The sequence below is a fragment of the Colobus angolensis genome, unplaced genomic scaffold, assembly GCF_000951035.1.
Source record: "Colobus angolensis palliatus isolate OR3802 unplaced genomic scaffold, Cang.pa_1.0 Scaffold3, whole genome shotgun sequence".
NCBI classification, from domain to species: Eukaryota; Metazoa; Chordata; class Mammalia; order Primates; family Cercopithecidae; genus Colobus; species Colobus angolensis.
This window is the reverse complement of record NW_012116265.1, coordinates 17,431,080-17,451,658: the sequence shown is the minus strand read 5'-3', so window position 1 is coordinate 17,451,658 and position 20,579 is coordinate 17,431,080. Positions and strand designations below refer to the sequence as shown.

The window sequence follows — 20,579 nt, the reverse complement described above, 5'->3', positions numbered from 1 at the left end:
CTCCAAAAAAAAAAAAAAAAAAAGGTGGATTCAGTATTAAAAGGATAGTGACTGGATTGTGGATGCTGAGGGAAGGAGGACTCTTAGATTTCTAATGTAGGCTACTAGGGAGATGGCAAGGCCATTGGGGGAAAACGTACATACCCAGAAGGAACAATTTCATCAGCTGGGGGAGTCAGGGTGGGAAGGAGCGTGAGATAATGGATACAGTTTTGGACATATGGAGTTTGAGAAGTTCCCAGAGACCCTGGAGAGTTTAGAATTACAGCCCAGAAGCAAAATCTTGAGTGGGGTTCTAAGGCTAAGGAGATCCTCTAGGCTGCGGTTCTCAAAGTGCGGCCCTCAGGCCAGCAGCAAAGGCTACACCTGGGAGCTTCTTGGAAATGCAAATTTTGGGCCCCACCCCAGAGGTACTGAATCTGAGACTGGGAGGCAAGGCCCAGCAATCTGATTTAACCAGCCCTTCAAATGAGCTTCATGCAAGCTCCAATTTGAGAACTGCTGTTCTAGTGAAAGCTCTTTAGAAGGAGAAGGGTTGAGGGACCCTGTTGAACACAAAGAGTGTAGGAGGAGCCCTGAAAGGAGATTGAGGACTGCCATATTTCATCAGTTCTAAGACGCACATTTTCTCCAAGTTACATCTCTGAATTGGGCTGCCTGTCACAGTTACCATTGACCAGGTGACAGCCGTTCCCTGGTTGTCACTGCTCTCAAATGCACCTCAAAAGTTGCAGAGTAGGGGCCAGTGGCCTGAGACAACAGTGAACATTTTCTTAACAAAGCCCTTGATAGTAGAGAGGATGAGTCTGTGAAAAAAACCTGAAGACAATGACTGATCAAAAATGAATCAGGAGAGTTAGACTCTAACTGAGATGTTTTAACAATATTTTAACCAATCTGTTTTTCTTGTGTTTTCTCTGATGTATGTGTAAGAAGGCTATGGGATCAAATAAAATCTGAAAAAAAGCTCTTTTTTTTTTTTTTTTTTTTGAGACTGGGTCTCGCTCTGTCCCCCAGGCTGAAGTGCAGTGGCACAATCTTGGCTCGCTGCCGCCTCAACCTCCCTGGGATCAAGTGATCCTCCCACCTCAGCCTCCAAAGTAGCTGGTACCACAGGGGTACGCCACCAGGCTCGGCTAATTTTTTGTATTTTTGGTAGAGATGGGATTTCATCATGTTGTCCAGGCTGGTCTTGAACACCTGGGCTCAAGTGATCTGTCGGTCGTGGCCTCCCAAAGTGCTGGGATTACAGGCATGAGCCTAATTGGTGGATTCTTTTTTCTTTCTTGACTGATGCATCTTACCGTTGAAAGCATCTTAGTTCATTACAAACCAGGCGGCAAAAAAAAACAAAAGAAAGCAAGCACTCCAGAGTTGATGAAATACATATAGAAGTGGTCAGAGATGTTGCAAGAGTCGCTGCAGAGAGAAGGGAGATGAAATCTAACAAAATAGTCTGTTTTAAGAGGGTGGCAATGGGTGTCTGCTGCTTCAGGAAGGACCAGGAGGAGAAAGACCAAGAGGAGACAATTGCATTTGGTAGCTGAAAGGTCACTGTTGTGGAATTCTAGGATTCTCTGGGTGGGGGCTCTTGCTTTTGATTCATTTGCATTCATTATCTATTCAACAGATATTAATCAGGTACCAGGATTGAGATACTGTACTTGAGATACAGAAATGAAAAACATAATAATCTCCATTCCCAAAAAGTAGGCAGTTCAGAAGGGAGGCCCACAGGTACAAATGTGATTAGGAAACACTAAGGTAGCTGCTTTCCGTGTGGGGATGGGGTGGTGGGGAGAAACATGTGAGCCTGTCTGGGGCACAAGGGAAGAAAGTGTCACCAAGGAGGCCATGTGAGAGCTGTGGCTCCAACGAGGAGCTGGCCAGGAGGACCACATGAGGAGTTTCAGGTAGAGGGAGGCATGGGAGGGCTGGGGGCTCCATGAGATCCATGAACTATTATACTTACTGATAGTTCAGGTCTGCTGGAGCCTACGAACTGGAGGCCTCAGTGAGAAGGGATTAGGATGGACAAGTTGGAAATGGTCAGATCATAAAGGGCCCGGTAGGCTTTGCCCTGGAGTTTAGATTTTGTTCTCTGCTCTAGGGGACAACAGGTGGAGAATTTCTTAAATTTATACTTTAAATTTATTTCTAATTCTTTTCAAAATAAGGTATGCAAATAGTTTAAAGAGTATAAAAGGAACATAACTTTTAGGCCAGGCACAGTGGCTCACACCTGTAATCCCAGCAATTTGGGAGGCTGAGGCAGGCGGATCACCAGGAGTTTGAGACCAGCCTGGCCAACATGGTAAAACTCCGTCGCTTCTAAAAATACAAAAATTAGCCGGGTATGGTGGCGGGTGCATGTGATCCCAGCTACTTGGGAGGCTGAGGCAGGAGAATTGCTTGAACCTGGGAGGCAGAGGCTGCGGTGAGCCAAGACTGTACCACTGCACTCCAGCCTGGGTGACAGAACGAGACTCTGTCTCAAAAAACCAAAAAACAAAAAACCATAAAACATACATATATGTTTATATAAATATACGTTTATATATATATATATACATATATTGTATAATGAAAGATTGCAGTCACTGGCGCTACCCATTCTCCTTCCACTCCAATCCAGAGTTAACCATTTAAAAAAAAAAAATCTCTTCTTCTATCATTTAGTAATATTGTGATTTTATAGCTATATTTGCTGACAGCAATTTTTACCTTCTTTCTTCACTTCCTGTTATGGAAGATGAGTTAGCTCCAGTTACACAACCCATCCCAACACACACACACACATACACACACAAAATCATCCCACTGTCCTAATATGGTTGTATTCACAAAATAATCTATTTTGCCTATTGCCATTTCCTTCTTGACATGTCCTTGACTTTTCTCGTGGGTTGTATTCCCTGTTTTCTGGATCCTACCTCTTCCTTTTTTTTTGATTCACTCCTCTGGGGAAAGCACGTAGTTCATGGGCGTCTTCAAAAGGTACAGGAGAGGTAAAATAGGCAATATATAGGTGGAAATGCCTCTATTCCATCCTCCAACCTTCACATTAGATTCATGTCTTGGTTTGGTACAGAATTCTAGTTGAAAATAGTTGTCCTTGGACAGGTGCAGTGCCTCACGCCTGTAATCCCAGCACTTTGGGAGGCTAAGGCGGGCGGATCACCTAAAGTCGGGAGTTCGAGACCAGCCTGACCACCCTGGAGAAACCCTGTCTCTACTAAAAATACAAAATTAGCTGGACTTGGTGGTGCACGCCTGTAGTCCCAGCTACTCGGGAGGCTGAGGCAGGATAATCGCTTGAATCTGGGAGGCCAAGGTTGCAGTGAGCCGAGATCACACCACTGCACTCCAGCCTGGGTAACAAGAGTAAAACTCGATCTCACAAAAAAAAAAAAAAAAGGAAAGAAAGAAAGAAAGAAAAGAAGGAAAAGAAAATAATTGTCCCTCAGAATTTGGACACCAATGCTGCTTTGTCTTCTAGCTGCTGATGCCGCTGTATATTGAGTCTTCAATGCCTGACACTTTCTGAGATTCTGCAGTGTGCCTAGCTTATTTCTTATCTGGATCCCTTGCTTTAGCTACCTAGGTTTCTACTTTCCTCATTCTCTGAGACAGTTCCCACTCCTGTCCTGCCAGTTACTGGACTTTTGGGATGACGTGTAGACAGGTGTGCTCCATGTACCACGATGAGCCAGAGAACTGATAAACTTGTCTGGGAAAGTTATTAACTGACCTCCAGGAGGCAGTGTGGAGGACAGATTGGAAAGGGAAATGGAGACAGGCTAGTGCATGATTGTAGTCAAAACGGGTGATGAGTGTGAAACTAGGACTGTTGCAGAAGGGAGGGAGGGAGGAGGTATCAGGAAGTAGGATGAAAAGGATCTTAGGGGTAGATATGGAAAAATCCAGGAGGCCCCTTCATTTCTGACAGGTTGCAGGTGGCTAGTCATCTCTTTGATGAGACAAGGGATACAGTAAGAGGAACAGGTTGGATGAGGATGGGTTCAGTTTGAGAAAGGGGAGGGCCCAGGGGACCTCCAGGTAGACACATGAGCAGGCAAATGGCTATAAGGGCATGGGCACTGGCTGCAGATCATTGCCAATTAAGTGATAGTGGAAGCCAGTGGCATGAATGAGATCAACCAGCTCATGGTGAGGGGAGCATCGGGAGGGCAGAGGACCCTGGGCAACAGAGATGAAAGGGATGGTCCCTGTCTCCAGGGCTGAGTAAATAAGGGCGTGGAACTGAGTGACCGTCACCCCAGCCCTTTCACACGAGATGCACAGAGTGGTACCACTTGAGCTCTGTCATTAGCCAGCAGCCTCTGAGCCCACAGGTCCCCGAGAGCTATTTGTCTGAGCTTAGCAACCCCCTCCCTGAGCCTGTGGCAGGGCTTCCCTACTCCCTGCAGCCGTTGGTGAACAGCTGAGGGGGATCCCCTGGGATTTCCTTCTCCCAGGGAAGCACAGGATCAAAGAGAGCTGATGGTGGTGGTTACCCCTCTGCCTTAAGGTCATGGAGAAGTCTAGGTCAGGTTATACCAGTACCTGCCTCCCTCCCACAGGCACCAGCAGCATCCACTCTGAGGTCTAGGGATGGGAGGCAGACCTTAATGTTCTCAAATATCAGAGTTGGTGGCTAGCCTCGGATCCGACACCTAAAAAAGGCTTACTCTGGAATCCTTTGGTTGTGTCTACGCTGTGAGACGATCTTGTCCAACCTGTGGCCCAGGATGGCTTTGAATGCGGCCCAACCCAAATTCATAGACTTTCTTGTAACAGGATGAGTGTTTTTGTTTTGTTTAGCTCATCAGTTATCATTAGTATGTTTTATGCATGGCCCTAGGCAATTCTTCTTCAATGCGGCCCAGGGAAGCCAAAAGATTGGACACTCCTGCTGTTTAAGATCTGCCTAATATAAAAATAAGCAGAGCAGCCATGGTGGCCTGCTTGCCAGTGCACTTCACTAAGACCTTCGTATGCTTTCTGTCACTGAATCTGGGGAACTTTTATTTTTTATGTGTTTATTTTTGAGATGGAATCTCACTCTGTCGCCCAGGCTGGAGTGCAATGGCATGATCTCTGCAACCTCTGCCTCCTGGGTTTAAGCGATTCTCCTGCCTCAGTCTCCCAAGAATCTGGGATTTACAGATGCCCACCACCACGCCTGGCTAATTTTTTGTATTTTTGGTAGAGATGGGGTTTCACCATGTTGGCCAGGCTGATCTCAAACTCCTGACCTCAAGTGATCCTCCTGCCTTGGTTCCCCAAAGTGATGGGATTATAAGCATGAGCCGCTGTGCCTGACCTGAATCTGGGGAACTTTTTACATAAGAACTTTATGAGTTGGGAACTGTATCCATTTTACAGATGAGGAAACTGAGGCTCCGAGAAGTTAGGTGATGTGCCCAAAGTGGAGTCTGCGCCTGTCTATACTGAATACACTCCCAGGTTGGAACCTGGAACTTTTGCTAACCATTGGCTGTGTCCCTGTCCTGAGAGAACTCATCCCCAAAACTTCCACACCTCAGCTGCATGTGTGTGTGCCGCCAATGTCCTGTCCCTGTTCCTGCATGCTCCTAGGCCTGCCTCAAGAGACCACAGGAATTCTGATGGATTAATCTCATCACTTTATCGAGGAGGCACTTAAAAAAATTACAAAGCAAGGCCGCCAGCCTGGCTTTGCTGGCAGCCAGCCGCTGGGGCCATAAAACAAATTGAAAGGAACCAAAATAAATAAATAATTTATTTATTTTGACACACATTGACACACACACACACACATACACACACGTGCATGCAGGTCGGCCCCCAAAGGGTGAAGAGCCTGGCTGGGGACTTGCTGTTAGCACTTGGTCCTCTTGTCCTGGGAAAGCACCAGTACCAGCTCCACACACACACTTCCTGACACCCCTGCTCTGAGCAGCAGCCTGTGGCCTATCCTTCCTCAAAAGGTGACAGATTGGCTGAGCAGCTGAGAGCAAAGCATGGGAAAAGTGAAGAACATGCAAAGGGTGTAGGGGTCCCAGGCAGCTGGAGCTGTGAAGCCCAGGGCAGGCCCTGTGAGCTCTTTGCACAGTGGCTCAGAGCAGGCTGGACCTGACAGGCTGGGTCCCAGTCCTTGCTGTCCCATACCCTGGATTCTGTTCACTTTCTTTTTTTTTTTGAGAGTCTCGCTCTGTCACCCAGGCTGGAGTGCAGTGGCACAATCTTGACTCACTGCAATCTCGGGTTCCTGGGTTCAAGAAATCCTTCTTCCTCAGCCTCCCAAGCAGCTGGGACTACAGGTGTGCACCACCACACCTGGCTAAGTTTTGTATTTTTAGTAGAGATGGGGTTTCACCAGCTTGGCCAGGCTAGTCTCGAACTCCTGACCTCAGATGATCTGACTGCCTGGGCCTCCCAAAGTGCTGGGATTACAGGTGTGAGCCACCGCAACCTGGCCCCTCTACTCACCTTCTTATCTGTAAGATAGAGAAAAGTCTATTTACCTCCAGGGTTGCTGGGAACATGAAAGCCTGAGGATCTGTAAAGCAGAGCTGTGGCTACTCCCTAACAAGCACTGGCCAGTGTGAGCTCCCCGTGTATGCGCACTGGGTGGCTTGGTGTCCCAGGCAGTGGGACTAGAGAGGAGCTGGAGGACGTGGAGGAGGGAGACAGATACAGGGGACATTAATGGGTTATCAGCACGGAGAAGGAGCGCCTCCCCATGTGGGACCTGGAGGAACAGAGGGTGGAGGGAGCATAGAGAGTCTGTTCTAAGCTGCAAAGCAAAGGCCTGGCGGCCTAGGAGACCATGGAGTTCCAGGAAGTAATAGTTATGCAGAGCTAGTGGAGGAAATCAGCATGTTGAGGCTGCAGAGGAGGGTGGACCTGGGTGGGGACGGGCCAAACCTTCCAGTGCCTTCTAAGCCAAGATAAAGACTTGGCTGAATTAGCTTTTATATGTGTTTCCCTCCTTTCTGTTTGTCTTTTGAATTTTACCGGGCTTATATGAATATTGAAATCATTCCCCAAGAAGCCACCCAAGCCAGAACGCTCTAAGAAATAGTTAGGGCTAGATAAAAGCGAAGATGGGTACAGAGAATCTTCATCCCTTCCCCTTCCCATCACCTCCCATCCTCCAGCACAGAGCATGACCTCCAGCTCCCTCCCTGCAAGAAATGGGATGGGGAAAAAGGTGATGCCTGCTGGACTTGAGAAAGGGAGAGAGAGGGAGAGAGATGGAGAGAGGGAGAGAGAGGGAGAGAGGGAGGAAGAGAGAGGGAGAGAGATGGAGAGAGGGACAGAGGGAGGGAGAGAGGGGGAGACGGGGAGACAGAGGGAGAGAGGGAGAGAGAGGGAGAGAGGGAGAGAGAGGGACAGGGGGAGAGAGAGGGGGAGAGGGGTAGACAGGGAGAGAGAGGGAGACAGAGTGAGAGAGGGACGGAGGATCACTAACCTTCACCTGTAGATCTCCGAGGTGCTCCGGAAATAGTTTTCCTCACCAGTAAGAAAGGATGAGAATACTCACTGAGCCATCGTGAGTACTCAATACAGTTAGGCACATTGAGTAATTTTGCTACCTCAAAGCACTTTTTAAGGGTAGAACATGGTTCATGCTTGTTCCCAGAAAATCCAATAGAAAAGGTTTCCATCCATATCCCATGTGGGGAGGTAGTGACACAGGGAAGCCCAAGGCCACCCTTCCCTGCTGCCCACCAGGTGACCTCAGCTGCTGCGTCAGCACCAGGCGCCTGTCCTTAGGGGGCAGCACTTCCAATTTCCCCATCTTCCTTGTGAGATGCAGGGTGGGACAGGAGCTCTGTGTGGCCTTGGGTAACCCGCTTCAGCTCCCAGAGCCTCAGTTTCTTGGTCTGTGAAATCGGACACTGATGTACCTTCAGAGGCTGTTGTGAGGACTGAGGGAGCTGGTGCAGATTGTGCACACAGTAGGTGCACAGTAAATCTTAGCTGCTATTCTTCTGAAGTGGGTAGGGTGTAGTGTGGAGGATTCAGATAGGCAAGCCTCCAGCTCCTCCCTCCTCCCTCAGGAAGTGGGTGTCTGGGTGGGGCTGGAACGACAGATGTGTTCCAGTTGAGAGATTCTGTTCTGGAAAACCCTGGCTCAGGCTGACCTCAGTGACTTTGGGACTTTGGGAGCCAAAGAGACACCGTAACAAAACAGCACTGTGATGTGCTGTTTTTCATTTGTACCTTCCAGTTGCATTTTTTTTTTTTTTTTTTTTTTTTTTTGAGACGGAGTTTTGCTCTTGTCACCCAGGCTGGAGTCCAATGGCACGATCTTGGCTCACTGCAATCTCCGCCTCCTGGGTTCAAGTAATTCTCCTGCCTCAGCCCCCCGAGTAGCTGGGATTACAGGTGCCCACCCCTACGCCCAGCTACTTGTTTTTTTGTATTTTTAGTAGAGACGGGGTTTCACCATGTTGGCCAGGCTGGTCTCGAACTCCGGGCCTCAGGTGATCCACCTGCCTCAGCCTCCCAAAGTGCTGGATTATAGGCAGGAGCCACCGCGCCCGGCCACTCCAGTTACATTTCTTTACGCTCCCCTCCCGCCCCCCGCTCTCCCCCCATTGCCCTTCCTTCCATTACCAGGCACACTGTAGGTGCTCAATGCATATTCGTTAATAAGAGCCAGCAGGTCAGCATGCCCAGGGCATGGAATAGGTTCTGACAAGCACCTCAGAGCGTGTGCTTTGAGAACACTGCCCTGTGGGAGCCTCGGGGTGGCGGGGAGTGGCAGCTCTGGCGAATTAAAATCCCCGTCCATCCAGCCCTGCGCTGGCAGGTGGGGACCCTGGGCGGCCAGCACCTGGCAACCCTCTCTGTGTCTGATTGCAGGGAACATCGAGTACAGCTGCCCGGCCACCAATGAGTGCGAGATCACCAAACGGAGGCGCAAGTCCTGCCAAGCCTGCCGCTTCATGAAATGCCTCAAAGTGGGGATGCTGAAGGAAGGTAAGAGGCCCCAGCGAGTCGGGGTTTGCCGTGAGGCTCTGCTTGCTGGGGAGTTTTCATCCTCGTGAGACACCCACAAGCCGCAGACCTGTGTCCCAGGGTGAGACCCAGTCTGGGCGCCCATCTCCTCCCACACCCTGCCAGCCCGCCACAGCGCCTGCATGGCTCTCCTCCTTTAGGGAAGTGGGAATTGGAATTTCTCCATTAAGGATCCTTCAGAACCCCTGACCCCACTTGGGCCTCAGACAGCTGGCTTGGCACTCTGGGAAGGCCCTCCTTTAGGGGCAAACCCCGCCTCCACCCTAGGAGGGGTAGGCTTAAGAGGCTGTTATATCCCCCAGCACCCTTGAGGGCTCGGGGTTGGAAAGGACAGACACATTAAGGCCAGGAATGATAAATAATGTTCCCTTCAGCTGTGAAGAATGGCATTTGTTTTCTGGTGGGTGGACAGGACATGGCTCTTGCCTTGGAAATGCTGGTCCCTTCCTTGTCCCTCTCTTCCCATCCTCTCCCTTCCCTCTCCTTTCTCTCCCTGTGTCCTCTGTCTCTAGAGCTGTGCTGTCTAATACGGCAGCCACAAGCCACACGTGGCTCCCGAGCGCTGGTCCAAACAGAGGTGTGCTCAGTGTACAACACATACCCGCTTTAGAGGACTTAATAGGACCATAAAAAGCAGTGTAAAGTCTGGTGGTGATAATTTTAAAAACGTGATTGCATGCAGAAAGGCTAATCTTCTGAACATGTTAAATAAAACATTGTGAAATTAGCATCACATGCCTGTTTTTATCTATTCTTTAATGTGGCTACTAGAAAAATTGAAATGACACGTAGCTGTCATTGGGACAACTGCTCCAGATCTCCTCTTCCTCACTTTCTCTATTGATTTGCTCCTTTTCTTATATTAAAATATTATCAGTAGAGGCAAGGTCTTGTCATGTTGCTCAGGTTGGTCTCGAACTCCTGGGCTCAGGCTGTCCTCCCACCTCAGCCTCCTAAAGTGCTGGGATTACAGGCATGAACCACCATGCCCGGACAATGTTTTTCGTTTGAGGAACCTCGTTCAGTACCATTTTGGGGATGGGTCGTGAGTGTATGTGGTTTCCCTCCTTCTCCAGCTTCCAAGGGGAGCCAGTGACAACTCTTAGAGATCAACTTTTAAGCTCTGGGCCTGGAATCCTTCTAGAAGTGGGAGGAAACAGGAAAAGAGGTGTGTGGGGGTGATCAGAAGGGACTACAGAGAGAACTAAGGGACAAGTCTGGAATACAGACCCTTCCTGGAGGGGGAAGGCTGGGAGTGGGCATCTGGAAGCCCAGCCCAGCCTTGGGAGCCCCAGGGCACTCCTCCTATCTCCTCTCCCAGGGCCCTCCGAAGATGAGGGCCCAGACCTAAGATGCTTTGTCAGAACAACTTGGACCGTCATGTGCTATAGAAATTGGATCTTCCACTTCTGTTTACCATTTCCAGGTCCCCCACTTCACCTCAGCTCAGCCCAGCACCTATATCCATTAAACAGAAGCTCTTGAGGCAGACCCTCGGTGACCTTTGTGTCGACATGGCACACTGGCTTTTAAAATGCTCCTCATCCAGGGCTTCATTTAACCCCTTTGTGATGGAGCGGACCACTCAGCTCTTAGACAGGCCAGCTGCTTCGTTAGGGGCTCAACTGAAAAAACAATCTCCTTTCCAGATTAAAAATGGGCCACATCGAGCCTGCGGAAAGGCTGTCTGTTAGTTCATTTTTGACTCTATGTAATTTTGGTCTTGCTCCTGGATAGGATGACCCAAACTAGTGGCTGAACTGGGTCCCCTGACTCCTATGCCAGGCTCTTTCTGCTCCTTCAGAGCCTCCTGGTGTTCACAGATGGGAATATCGAGGCACAAAGGCCCACAGAAGCATGCCTGAGTGCTGGTCTCTCGACTTTCCTCTCCATGTGGTGCTGGGAATCTGAGGGTTTCTAAGCTTTGGAGACTCATTTATTCCTCTTAAGCCCTAGAGACGGAGCTGCTTGACCTGTTGTTCTTACATCCAGAGACGAAGTTGGATGTGAGAACAGCAGGTCAAGCAGAGGGCCAGGGGCCACTTGGTTGCAGCGTGCAGCCTCCCTTCCTACTTGACAGCATCCCAGGTACTTAGAACAGCCAGAAGCCTCATTGTTTTCAATATAGCCCTGAATTTTACAGGTGACAAAATGGAGCCCTGCAGGAGTTGGGGTGAGATGACTCCCACCCTCAGTCACACATTCATTTGAGGGGAGCTGGGCCCAGAGGCTGGAACTTTCCCTGCCCTGTTCAGTGTCTGCCTTCCATGGCACAGGGCAGGGATGGGGGAGGGCCAGAGGGGACCCCCACTCAATTCCTGGACCATCTCGTAACACTGAACAGAGTCTCTTTAGGGGCTATGCAGTGCTGGGAAGAGAGAAGGGCACTTTCTAGTGGCTTCCCAGAAAGCAGGAGATGGTGAGGGGTGCACTGATGGCAGGAAGGGAGGTGGTGAGGCCCACAATTGACCGGTGGCCTCTCAGACATCCACACTGGCACTTGTCAGAGAAATGAGGTGGCCACTGTGTGTGCCAGGATGATAGTATCGGGGGTGCTGGGAGGACAGTGTTGACACCCCTGCCCCGCTGCAAATATAGCCCTTTGGTTGATGTCCTTTACCCAGGGTGGCAGCTGGGGCCTCCCAGGCAGACACGCTGAGCCCGAAAAGGCCCTTTAAGGAGCTCTGCCTGAAGAAGGAAGGGACAGCCACTGGAACGCTCCCTCCCCCACTCCCCACCAGTGCTGGCAGGTCCGGATCCAAGAGCGGGGAGATGACACAAAAGCTCCCAAGTGTGGACAAAGCAGAGAGCCGCGTTTAGTTTCTGTCCCCTGTAGGGCCTTGGAGAGATCCTGGGATCTGAAGCTCCGTGGGGACCGACCCCCTTAGGAGGAGCATGCCTCCTTCAACAGCCTGGGCCCCTGCCAGGTGGGGGCTCTTGGCAGCTGCCTGGCTTAGCTTTTGTTTGGGGGTCCCTCCTGGCTCTGCAGGCAAGGCCCAGGCCCCCCGAGACCAGCGTGGGCTCATCGCCCATCTCAGACTCTGACGGGACTCTGAAAGGCAAACTTCACCTTCCCCAGGGCTGCTCCTCCGCATTAGGGTCCCACAGTGGGCCTCTGTTGCTGGGGGGGTTTGGGGGGCCAGGGGCTTGAGGAGGGCTGCAGAGGGAGAGATGTGAGTGCCTCCGCCCTCTCTGCTCCCCTTGCCTGCACGTCTGAATACCACCCTCCCCCGCATCCAGCCACACTCTCCTTGTGTTTTATGATTTTTCCTTTCTTAGGTAAAATAATCAGAGATCATTTCCCAATTTGGGGGCCCAGCAACAGCCACAGAAGAGATCAGACTTGGGCTTTCTCTGGCTCTCCTTCTCTCTTAAGACTGTGCTCAGCTCAGGGATCTAAGCTTTTCAGATTCCTCACATGGTTGGGACAGATCCTACGGCCACCTCCCTGTGACTTTCTCCCAGGAACATCCAGAGCAGACCCTGGAAAGCAGGAGATGTCCAAACGCCTATCTTGCTTTAAGCAAATCTAGTACATAAAAATCTGTATTTTCAGAGAAAAAGTAATTTTTCTCTTTTAAAAATTGAATACAAAATCTGGGTTAGGAGTTGGTGGCCTGTGTTCTGCCCCTGGTTATTAGGTATTTTTGCCCATGTAACTTTTTTTTTTTTCTTTTGAGATGGAGTCTCGCTCTGTCGCCAGGCTGGAGTTGCAGTGGCGCCATCTAGGCTCACCACACCCTCCACCTCCTGGGTTCAAACAATTCTTCTGCCTCAGTCTCCTGAGTAGCTGGGACTACAAGCGCGCACTGCCATGCCCAGTTAATTTTTGTATTTTTAGTAGAGATGGGATTTCACCATGTTGGCCAGGATGGTCTCGGTCTCTGGACCTCATGATCTGCCCGCCTCAGCCTCCCAAAGTGCTGGGATTACAAGCGTGAGCCACCGCCCTCGGCTGCCATTTAATATTATTACTCACACCCACATGCTTCCATTTCTTCACTGTAAAACAGGCATCTTCATACCTGCTCTCCGGCACTGGTCAAAGTGGGGACCTGGGACAGATGGGACAGCTCCTCTTGGCAGAATCCACTATGGGATTGCTTTGCAATGTCAGCTCCCTTGATGTGTTAAAATACTCCAGTGTTTGATTCAGGCTGGGCACGGTGGCTCACAGCACTTGGGGAGGCCAAGGTGGGCAGATCACCTGAGGTCAGGGGTTCAAGACCAGCCTGGCCAACATGGTGAAATGCCCTCTCTACTAAAAATACAAAAATTAGCTGGGCGTGGTGGCACACGCATGTAATCCCAGCTACTCTGGAAACTGAGGCGGGAGCATTGCTTGAACCCAGGAGGCAGAGGTTGCAGTGAGCTGAGACTGCATCACTACACTCCAGACTGGGTGACAGTGCAAGACTCTGTCTCAAAAAAAAAAAATTCTAGTGTTTGATTCAAAGACACTGTCATTTACAGTCAGCTTTTCATCAGTCTGCCCCTTGTGTTGGGGGAGGCAGACTGGTGTCTGGCCGCCCTGATTGGCTTCCTAGATTTGTTGGTGGGAATCTTAAAAGGTGGCCTTGTGTTGGGCTGTTCCCCACTGTGGGTTCTAGAATCAGGATGGGCAGCTCCCCCGGTAGTCAGCCTTTTTGCAGCCTGGCTAGGGTGTGGACTGACTCAACCCCTAATCCGGAAAAGCCCTGGAAAACCACTAACTGCATTTCCTAGGGGGCTCCCCAAGTCCTCAGTGCAGCTGTGGGATTTCAGCAATTCTCTCTAGACAGCCTGTCCCTGCCAGCTTCACCTCCTCCTCACCTCACGTCCCTCATGTGACCAGCCTCCCAAGCCTGCTCCACTTCTTCCCCACTCAGCCCCTGCCTGCCTTTCCCCAAGTGTTTTCTAAAAGATATTTGATTTCAGTGAAAGCTGGGCCAACATCCATGCAATGTGCTCTCACTCGCTTTGTGCTTGTTGGGAAGGTGGAGGGCTCCTCCGGGGATTCTGGGTAATTGCGTTAGTGGCCAGCTCATGTCAGGAAATTAAAAGGAGGCCCTGATCAGGTTCCCACTGCATGGGATTTAATGGCCTTGTATTTATAGAGTATTCTGCCTCTAGCCCATGCCAGAAATATCGCCTTTTTTCTGGCCCTGTGAATGAAGAAAGAGCATGAGAGATGACTTGCCTTTAAACATTCTTTTTCTTTTCCAAAACATATTAGTGTTTTGAAACAAACCAACTCTTTACCACTTTAGAGAATGGTATTGAGCTATAGCCTGAGAATGTTGATGTGTGTTTGCATCCCTTTCGAGCCACTTTACATTCTACACACACTGCCACCCCCAACCACACACACACAAACACACACACACACATACACACACACACACGTACCTGACAGCTCACAGGATCTTCCCAGGCACCCTGAAGTCTTTGGCCCACTCAGCCACAATGACCTCTGGTTGGAGATGTGTTGATTGAATGAAGACTCAGGAGATGATCTTGTCTTTGCTGAATTATTGTTACTGTTCACTGCAGGCTTTTGGATAACGGGTTCGGTGATCACGTAGGCCTGGTTAAACCTTATCTTCACCACTTATCGGCTCCTTGGGCCGGTTACTCAAACCCCTGTAAGCTTCCCTTTCCTCCTCCATAAAATGGGAATAATAATACTGCCTATCTTCATCTTGCTCCCAATCTTCAGGGAAAGCCCCTAGAGTTATACCGTGAAGTCTGATTGTTGATTAGAGATAGATATTCTTCATATTACAAAATGGATTTTCTTCCGTGATCCAGAGGCAATTTTGAATCTCCTGTAACCTCACTCCCTACTCTGACTGGTAATCTTGCTTCACATGTTCGTGAAAAGATAGAAAGTCATGTGTGAAATTTCTTACCCTCCTACCATTGAATCCACAAACTTACCAGTTTGTGCACCTGTTTTCTGCGTTCCTTTTGGTAGAATAGAAGTATTTCCAATCCTGACAAAAGGTGGTCCCCCTCCTGCCCTCCTGTGCTCTGAATCACTCTCTTCTTTACCAAGGACTTCATTCCTTTTTTTTTTTTTGAGATGGAGTCTCACTCTGTTGCCCAGGCTGGAGTGCAGTGGTGCAATCTTGGCTCACTGCAACCTCCGCCTCCTGGGTTCAAGCGATTCTCCTGCCTCAACCTCCCGAGTAGCTGAGATTACAGGCATGCACCACCACACCCAGCCAAGTTTTTGTATTTTTAGTAGAGACGGGGTTTCAGCGTGTTGGTCAGGCTGTTCGCGAACTCCTGACCTCAAATGATCTGCCCGCCTCAGCCTTCCCAAGTGCTAGGATTACAGGAGTGAGCTACCATGCCCAGCCTTTTACCAAGGACTTCATTCCTATAGTATCTTCTCTGCTTCCAGGACCATCAAATTCTCCCTCACTACTGGATCATTTTAATGAGCAAGCAAGCATACTTCTGTTCTCCCATTATGAAGACAAAATTAATTTTTTAACTTTTAAAAAATATTTTAAAAATTTTTTCACGTTAAAAAAAAAAGAGACAGGGTCTCACCCAGGTTGTTCTCAAACTCCTGGGCTCAAACAATCCACCCACCTCAGCCTCTCAAAATGCTGGGATTACAGGCGTGAGTCACCATGCCCAGCCAAAAATGAAATTAAATTTTAAAAATCCACAACTGTGTTTTATCCCTTTATCTCAATCCAGTTATTGCTGCCTGATCCCACTCTCTCAACAAAGCCTCCAAAAGGAATTGACAGCACTTGCTACATTCATTTTCTTATCCCATTCACTCCTTTCTTTAAAAAAAAAAGTTAACATTGAAAAGATCCAGAAATACACTTATAGTATATCACATTAGGTAGTGTAAGGTAGGCTTTTTTTTTTTTTTTTTTTTTGAGACAAAGTCTTGCTCTATCACCCAGACTGGAGTGCAATGGCACAATCTCAGCTCCCTGTAACCTCTGCCTCCCGGGTTCAAGTGATTCTCCTGCCTCAGCCTCCTGAGCAGCTGGGACTACAGGCATGTGCCACCACACCTGGTTAATTTTTTTAATGGGATTTCACCATGTTGGCCTGGCTAGTCTCGAACTCCTGACCTCAGGTGATCCACCCGCCTCGGCCTCCCAAAGTGTTGGGATTACAGGTGTGAGCCACCACTCCAGGCCAGGCTAGGCTTCTAAAAGAAAGAGACTCCCTTTCCCCCTCCACAAAACAAACCAAACTCCAAAACCACCCAGAAGGCTAAGCAGGATAGCAGTTTCATTCCTGCTCATTTCTCACATAACAGTCCGTAGGTCGCAGGCAATCCAGGACCAGCTGGCAGCTCTGCCAAGCTTAGCATGTGGCTCGCCCTTGCAGACCCCAGTTCTTCCCCATCTCACAGACACCTAGAAGGAGGAAAAGCCCATGTGAAGGGCAGGACCACAAGTAGCACACATCTGTTCTTCCCACTCACAGCCCATTGCTGGAACTGAGTCACAGGGCCACGCTTCTCTGCCAGGGAGTCTTGGAATTGTAGCCATTATCTGGGACGTCATGTACACAGCTAAAACGTTGTTGATGTGGAAAAAGAGAATGATGAGAATGACATATTTTCAAGGACAAGTATTGTTTTTTTGTGGGGATTTTGTTGTTGTTTTTGTTAAAGAGACAAGGTCTTGCTCTGTGGCCCAGGCTGGAGTACAGTGATGTGATCACAGCTCGCTGTAACCTCTAACTCCTGGGCTCAAGAGATCCTCCCACCTCAGCCTCCCAAGTAGCTGGTCTGCAGGCATGTGGGGCTAATTTTTACATTTTTTTTTTGTAGAGACAAGATCTTGCTATGTTGCTCAGGCTGGTCTTGAACCCCTGGCATCAAGTAACCCTCCTGCTTCAGCCTCCCAAAGTCTTCCCTAGATATTTTAGACCTCCAAGTCTAACTGCCCTACTGGCATTTCCACTTGGGTCCCTTATGAGATATCACAGATTAAACATGTCTAGGGATTAACTCTAGATTTGAACCATTCCTCCTTCTATCCCTTCCAGTCTTTCCCATCTCAGGAATCGTGATGCTAGTCACCTATTGCTCAAAAGAAACCTGGAGGTCATCCTTGACTCCTCCCAGAGCAATGTCCAAAATGTATTTCAGATTCTCCTACTTTTCTTCATCTCCATGGTCATGACCCTGGTCCAAAGAAGCATTGTTTTTTTCCTGGACCATTGCAATAGTTTCCTAACTGGACTTCTGATTCCACTCTTGGTACTCTTTAATCCCCCTAGCAGTGATCTTGTTAAAGCACTGGTAAGATTCTGTCCTTTTGCTTTACATCACTCAGTGACTCTCCATTGCACTTAAAATACAATCCAAACACTTTGCTTTGGTCTTCAAGACCTTGCATGGTCTATCCACTCCCTGCCTCTTCAGTATCATCTCATACCATGCCTTTCCTGTCTGCTCACTCCTACCCACTCTGCTCCAGCCTCCCTGGCTATTTTTGACCCGCAAGCATGACAAACGGTTTCCCATCTTAGGACTTTCAGGGCCTTCCCTCTGCCTGGAATGTTCTCCCCAAGGCTGGCTCCTTCTTATCCTTCGACCTCAAGTTAAATGTTAAATTCTCAGAAAGGCCTCCCTGTCCACTCTATTACATGCTATCATATCCCCTTGTATGCTTCTTCATTGAACTTCTTTCAGTCTGACATTATCTTATTTATTTATTTGTTTATTTGCATACTTGTTTGCGCTGGCTACCTCTAACACAATTGTTCTTAATTCAGGCTCCAGGATGGCAAATTGCCTTTAGTTGGACTCAGCTAGAGTGCATGATTTAAAGGCTTCTTAGGCAGTGTCTGGGATTAGCAGGCAAGAGTGCCATGATTGATTAGCAATGTCTGCCACAGACTAAGAAATGGAAGGCAGGTGATAAGTCTTTGCCATGCCTGATCTGGTCAACTGAGTTTCAGCGATTTGACCAAGGCCACACAGCTCGTAAATGACAGAGCTGGGTGGAATCTAGTCTCCTTGGCTATGTGGAATTCCTTCTAAGAAGCCTATTCCAACCTCACCATTGATGCCTTGGCCAGTAGTGAAGCCTGCAGCCCTTTCTCAAAGGGGAAAAAAGAAGAAGGGAAAGGAAAGGGAAACTGGGCTGAAATAACTTCTCTGTGTCAGGTGTATAGTTTTGGAGACTTCTTGGCAGTTGGGAATGCAAGCGTAACACAGTTTTGTCAAAATGCCCTTGGGGACGTGGTGGCATGATAAGAAGTGTCTGGAGGAGCCCAGCATGATAGCAGACACTCCTTTAATAGGCAGAATTCTGGGAGCTCATCACTCACTACCACTTACCCACTGCAGGGCCCAGAGTCCACAGAGTAGCTGGCAAAGGCCCCGGAATATTAGGTGTCATCTGTGTCTGTTTAGCTACAAGGCTCTCTCTGTTAGCTTTTAGGAAGTCAGGTGTGAGGCACTATGCCTTTATGGTGTGTCATCGGGGTAAGAGGCAGCCCAAAAGAGCCACAGTGTCTGAGACAGCAAGGCAAGCTTGCCTGTCACCCAGAAACCCGCACAGACCAGGTGGCTGAAGGAAGCCCAGTGTATACAGGGGTTGTGGCTGAGAGTTCAGGGCATCACACTGGGCTGGAGTGCCCATGAGCATGCCCACACAACTTCCAGAACCTCAGGGGCTCATGATATCCACATCACCTTCTGGGTGGTTTTCTCCTCCTCCTGGAGGTGGGTCAGCTATAGTTTGGTAGAACCTACAGGCAGGGAGTTTACCCCAAGTTTCCTGGGAAGAATACCGGTCACATAAAAGTATTGAATAAAATAGGTTTAGCACAGTGCTCCCCAGACCGGGCACATAATTGGAATTAGTAGAGGAGCTTTGGAAAAACACTCATTCCTTGACGTCTCCCTAGACCTACCGACTCGGAGCCTCTAAATGGATAAGTCCTCAAAGTCTGTGCTGTTCAAAGGCTTCCCAAGGCATTCTGAAATTATATGGGACTGATGTCACTAGTTTAGGGCAAAGAAGATAGGACTTGGAGATCTGAAAATCAAGGTTCAAAATTTCCCTGTGACGTTTCTTGGCTGTGTGATCCTGAGTGAGTCACCTGACCTTTCTGAGCCTCAGATCTTACATGGGACTAATCATAATTGTGTATATTCTTCCTCCTCAACATTGTTAAGCAGCTCAAATGAGATACGGGTATGAAATAGATTTGTAGACCGTGAAGCTGCTTATTTCGTTAATAAACCAGGGATGTTGAATTTGGCGATGGTGATGGGGGAAAGTTCTGGATAAGGGGAAGAGAAGGGTGTTGATCATGAAAACCTTGCAGTGCCAGTGGAGATCTTGACCTCAGACCTGGACAGTAGCTCATGGGAGGACACTGGCTCAGAGGCGTTTCCCCCGCCTGCCCTGTCTGAACCTTTCCTGTTGGAAGAGAAATATGATGGGGAAGCTCCTGGGACAGGCTTAGGGCCAGGTGCAGGGCCACGCTTTGCAGAGCTTTAGCCTGCTATTTTTAGTGCCTGGGTATAAAAGAAAGAAGCTTAAAGTGGCTCTACTGCCGCTGACCCTGCACACTTGGCTATTTTTACTTCTGAAAGACTGGGATCTTGTCCAGCTTAGGGAGGGAAGATGAGAAGAAAGGAGGGAGATGGAGGGAAGAAGGAATTATTTTACTTCCATTAAGAAAAATGTCAGAAGCCTGATCTTATCAAGCCAGCTCGTGAATATCCGATCCCAGATGTGTAAGCTGCCCGCTGTGGGCACTGTAACGTGCCTGCAGTGGATAGGAGGGGCTAGCAGGTGGGGAGCCCTGCTCCCCTCCTCTCAAGGAGTTTCTGTCCCAGAGTGGCCCCGAAGCTTCTTTGCTCTTTTTTGTACCCTGAGTTGGGAAGTGGGCTTGGCCACCACAGGCACGAGGGGCACCAGCCTGGTGATGAGGCCGGTGGAGGTGGGAGCAGTTATGACTGCAGCCAAGGGCGGGACCTCTGTTCTCAAGTTGGACAAAGGCAGCCATCAGACCTGCTGGCATATTCCAGAGAGTCCCAGTGTTCGGGCTGTGTGCCCTGGGTACAATATTTAACCTCTCTGAACTTTAATTTCTTCATTTAATACATCTGATTCACGGTAGTTACAGCTGTGGGGATGTGTTTCTCTCTTCCATGAGGAAGGCAGTTCAAGCCAGACTCCATGACCTTCAACAGGCAGATGAAAGGCAAGAAGTTACTACTGAGTGCTTACTGTGTACCAAGCACTCTGTCACATTTCAAAATTTTACGTTGTTTAATTCCACTAACCTGAGAAAGGATACCTATTTTTTAAAATTTTTAACAGCTTTATTGAAATATAGTTCACCCATTTAAAGTATACAGTTTGATAGCATTTTGTATTCCTATATTTGTAAATTGTGGCAAAATATATATATCACGTACAACTTGGCATTTTAGAAATTAAGTGTACAATTCAGTGACATCAAACACATTCACAATAGTATGCAATCACCAGCTAGTTACTGTGGCTCATGCCTGTAATCCCAGTACTTCGGGAGGCTGAGGAGGGCGGATTGCTTGAGCTCAGGAATTTGAG

At 48.8% G+C, this 20,579-nt stretch overlaps 1 protein-coding gene across 1 annotated transcript in view; it reads left to right on the top strand.

The window, feature by feature from the left end:
* Window positions 1-20,579, top strand: part of ESRRB (estrogen-related receptor beta) — a 115,374-nt gene that overhangs the window by 63,102 nt on the left and 31,693 nt on the right. The window contains exon 9 of the mRNA XM_011949807.1: window positions 8,860-8,976. Within this exon, the coding sequence (XP_011805197.1) occupies window positions 8,860-8,976 (117 nt within the window). The remainder of the gene's footprint in view (window positions 1-8,859; window positions 8,977-20,579) is intronic.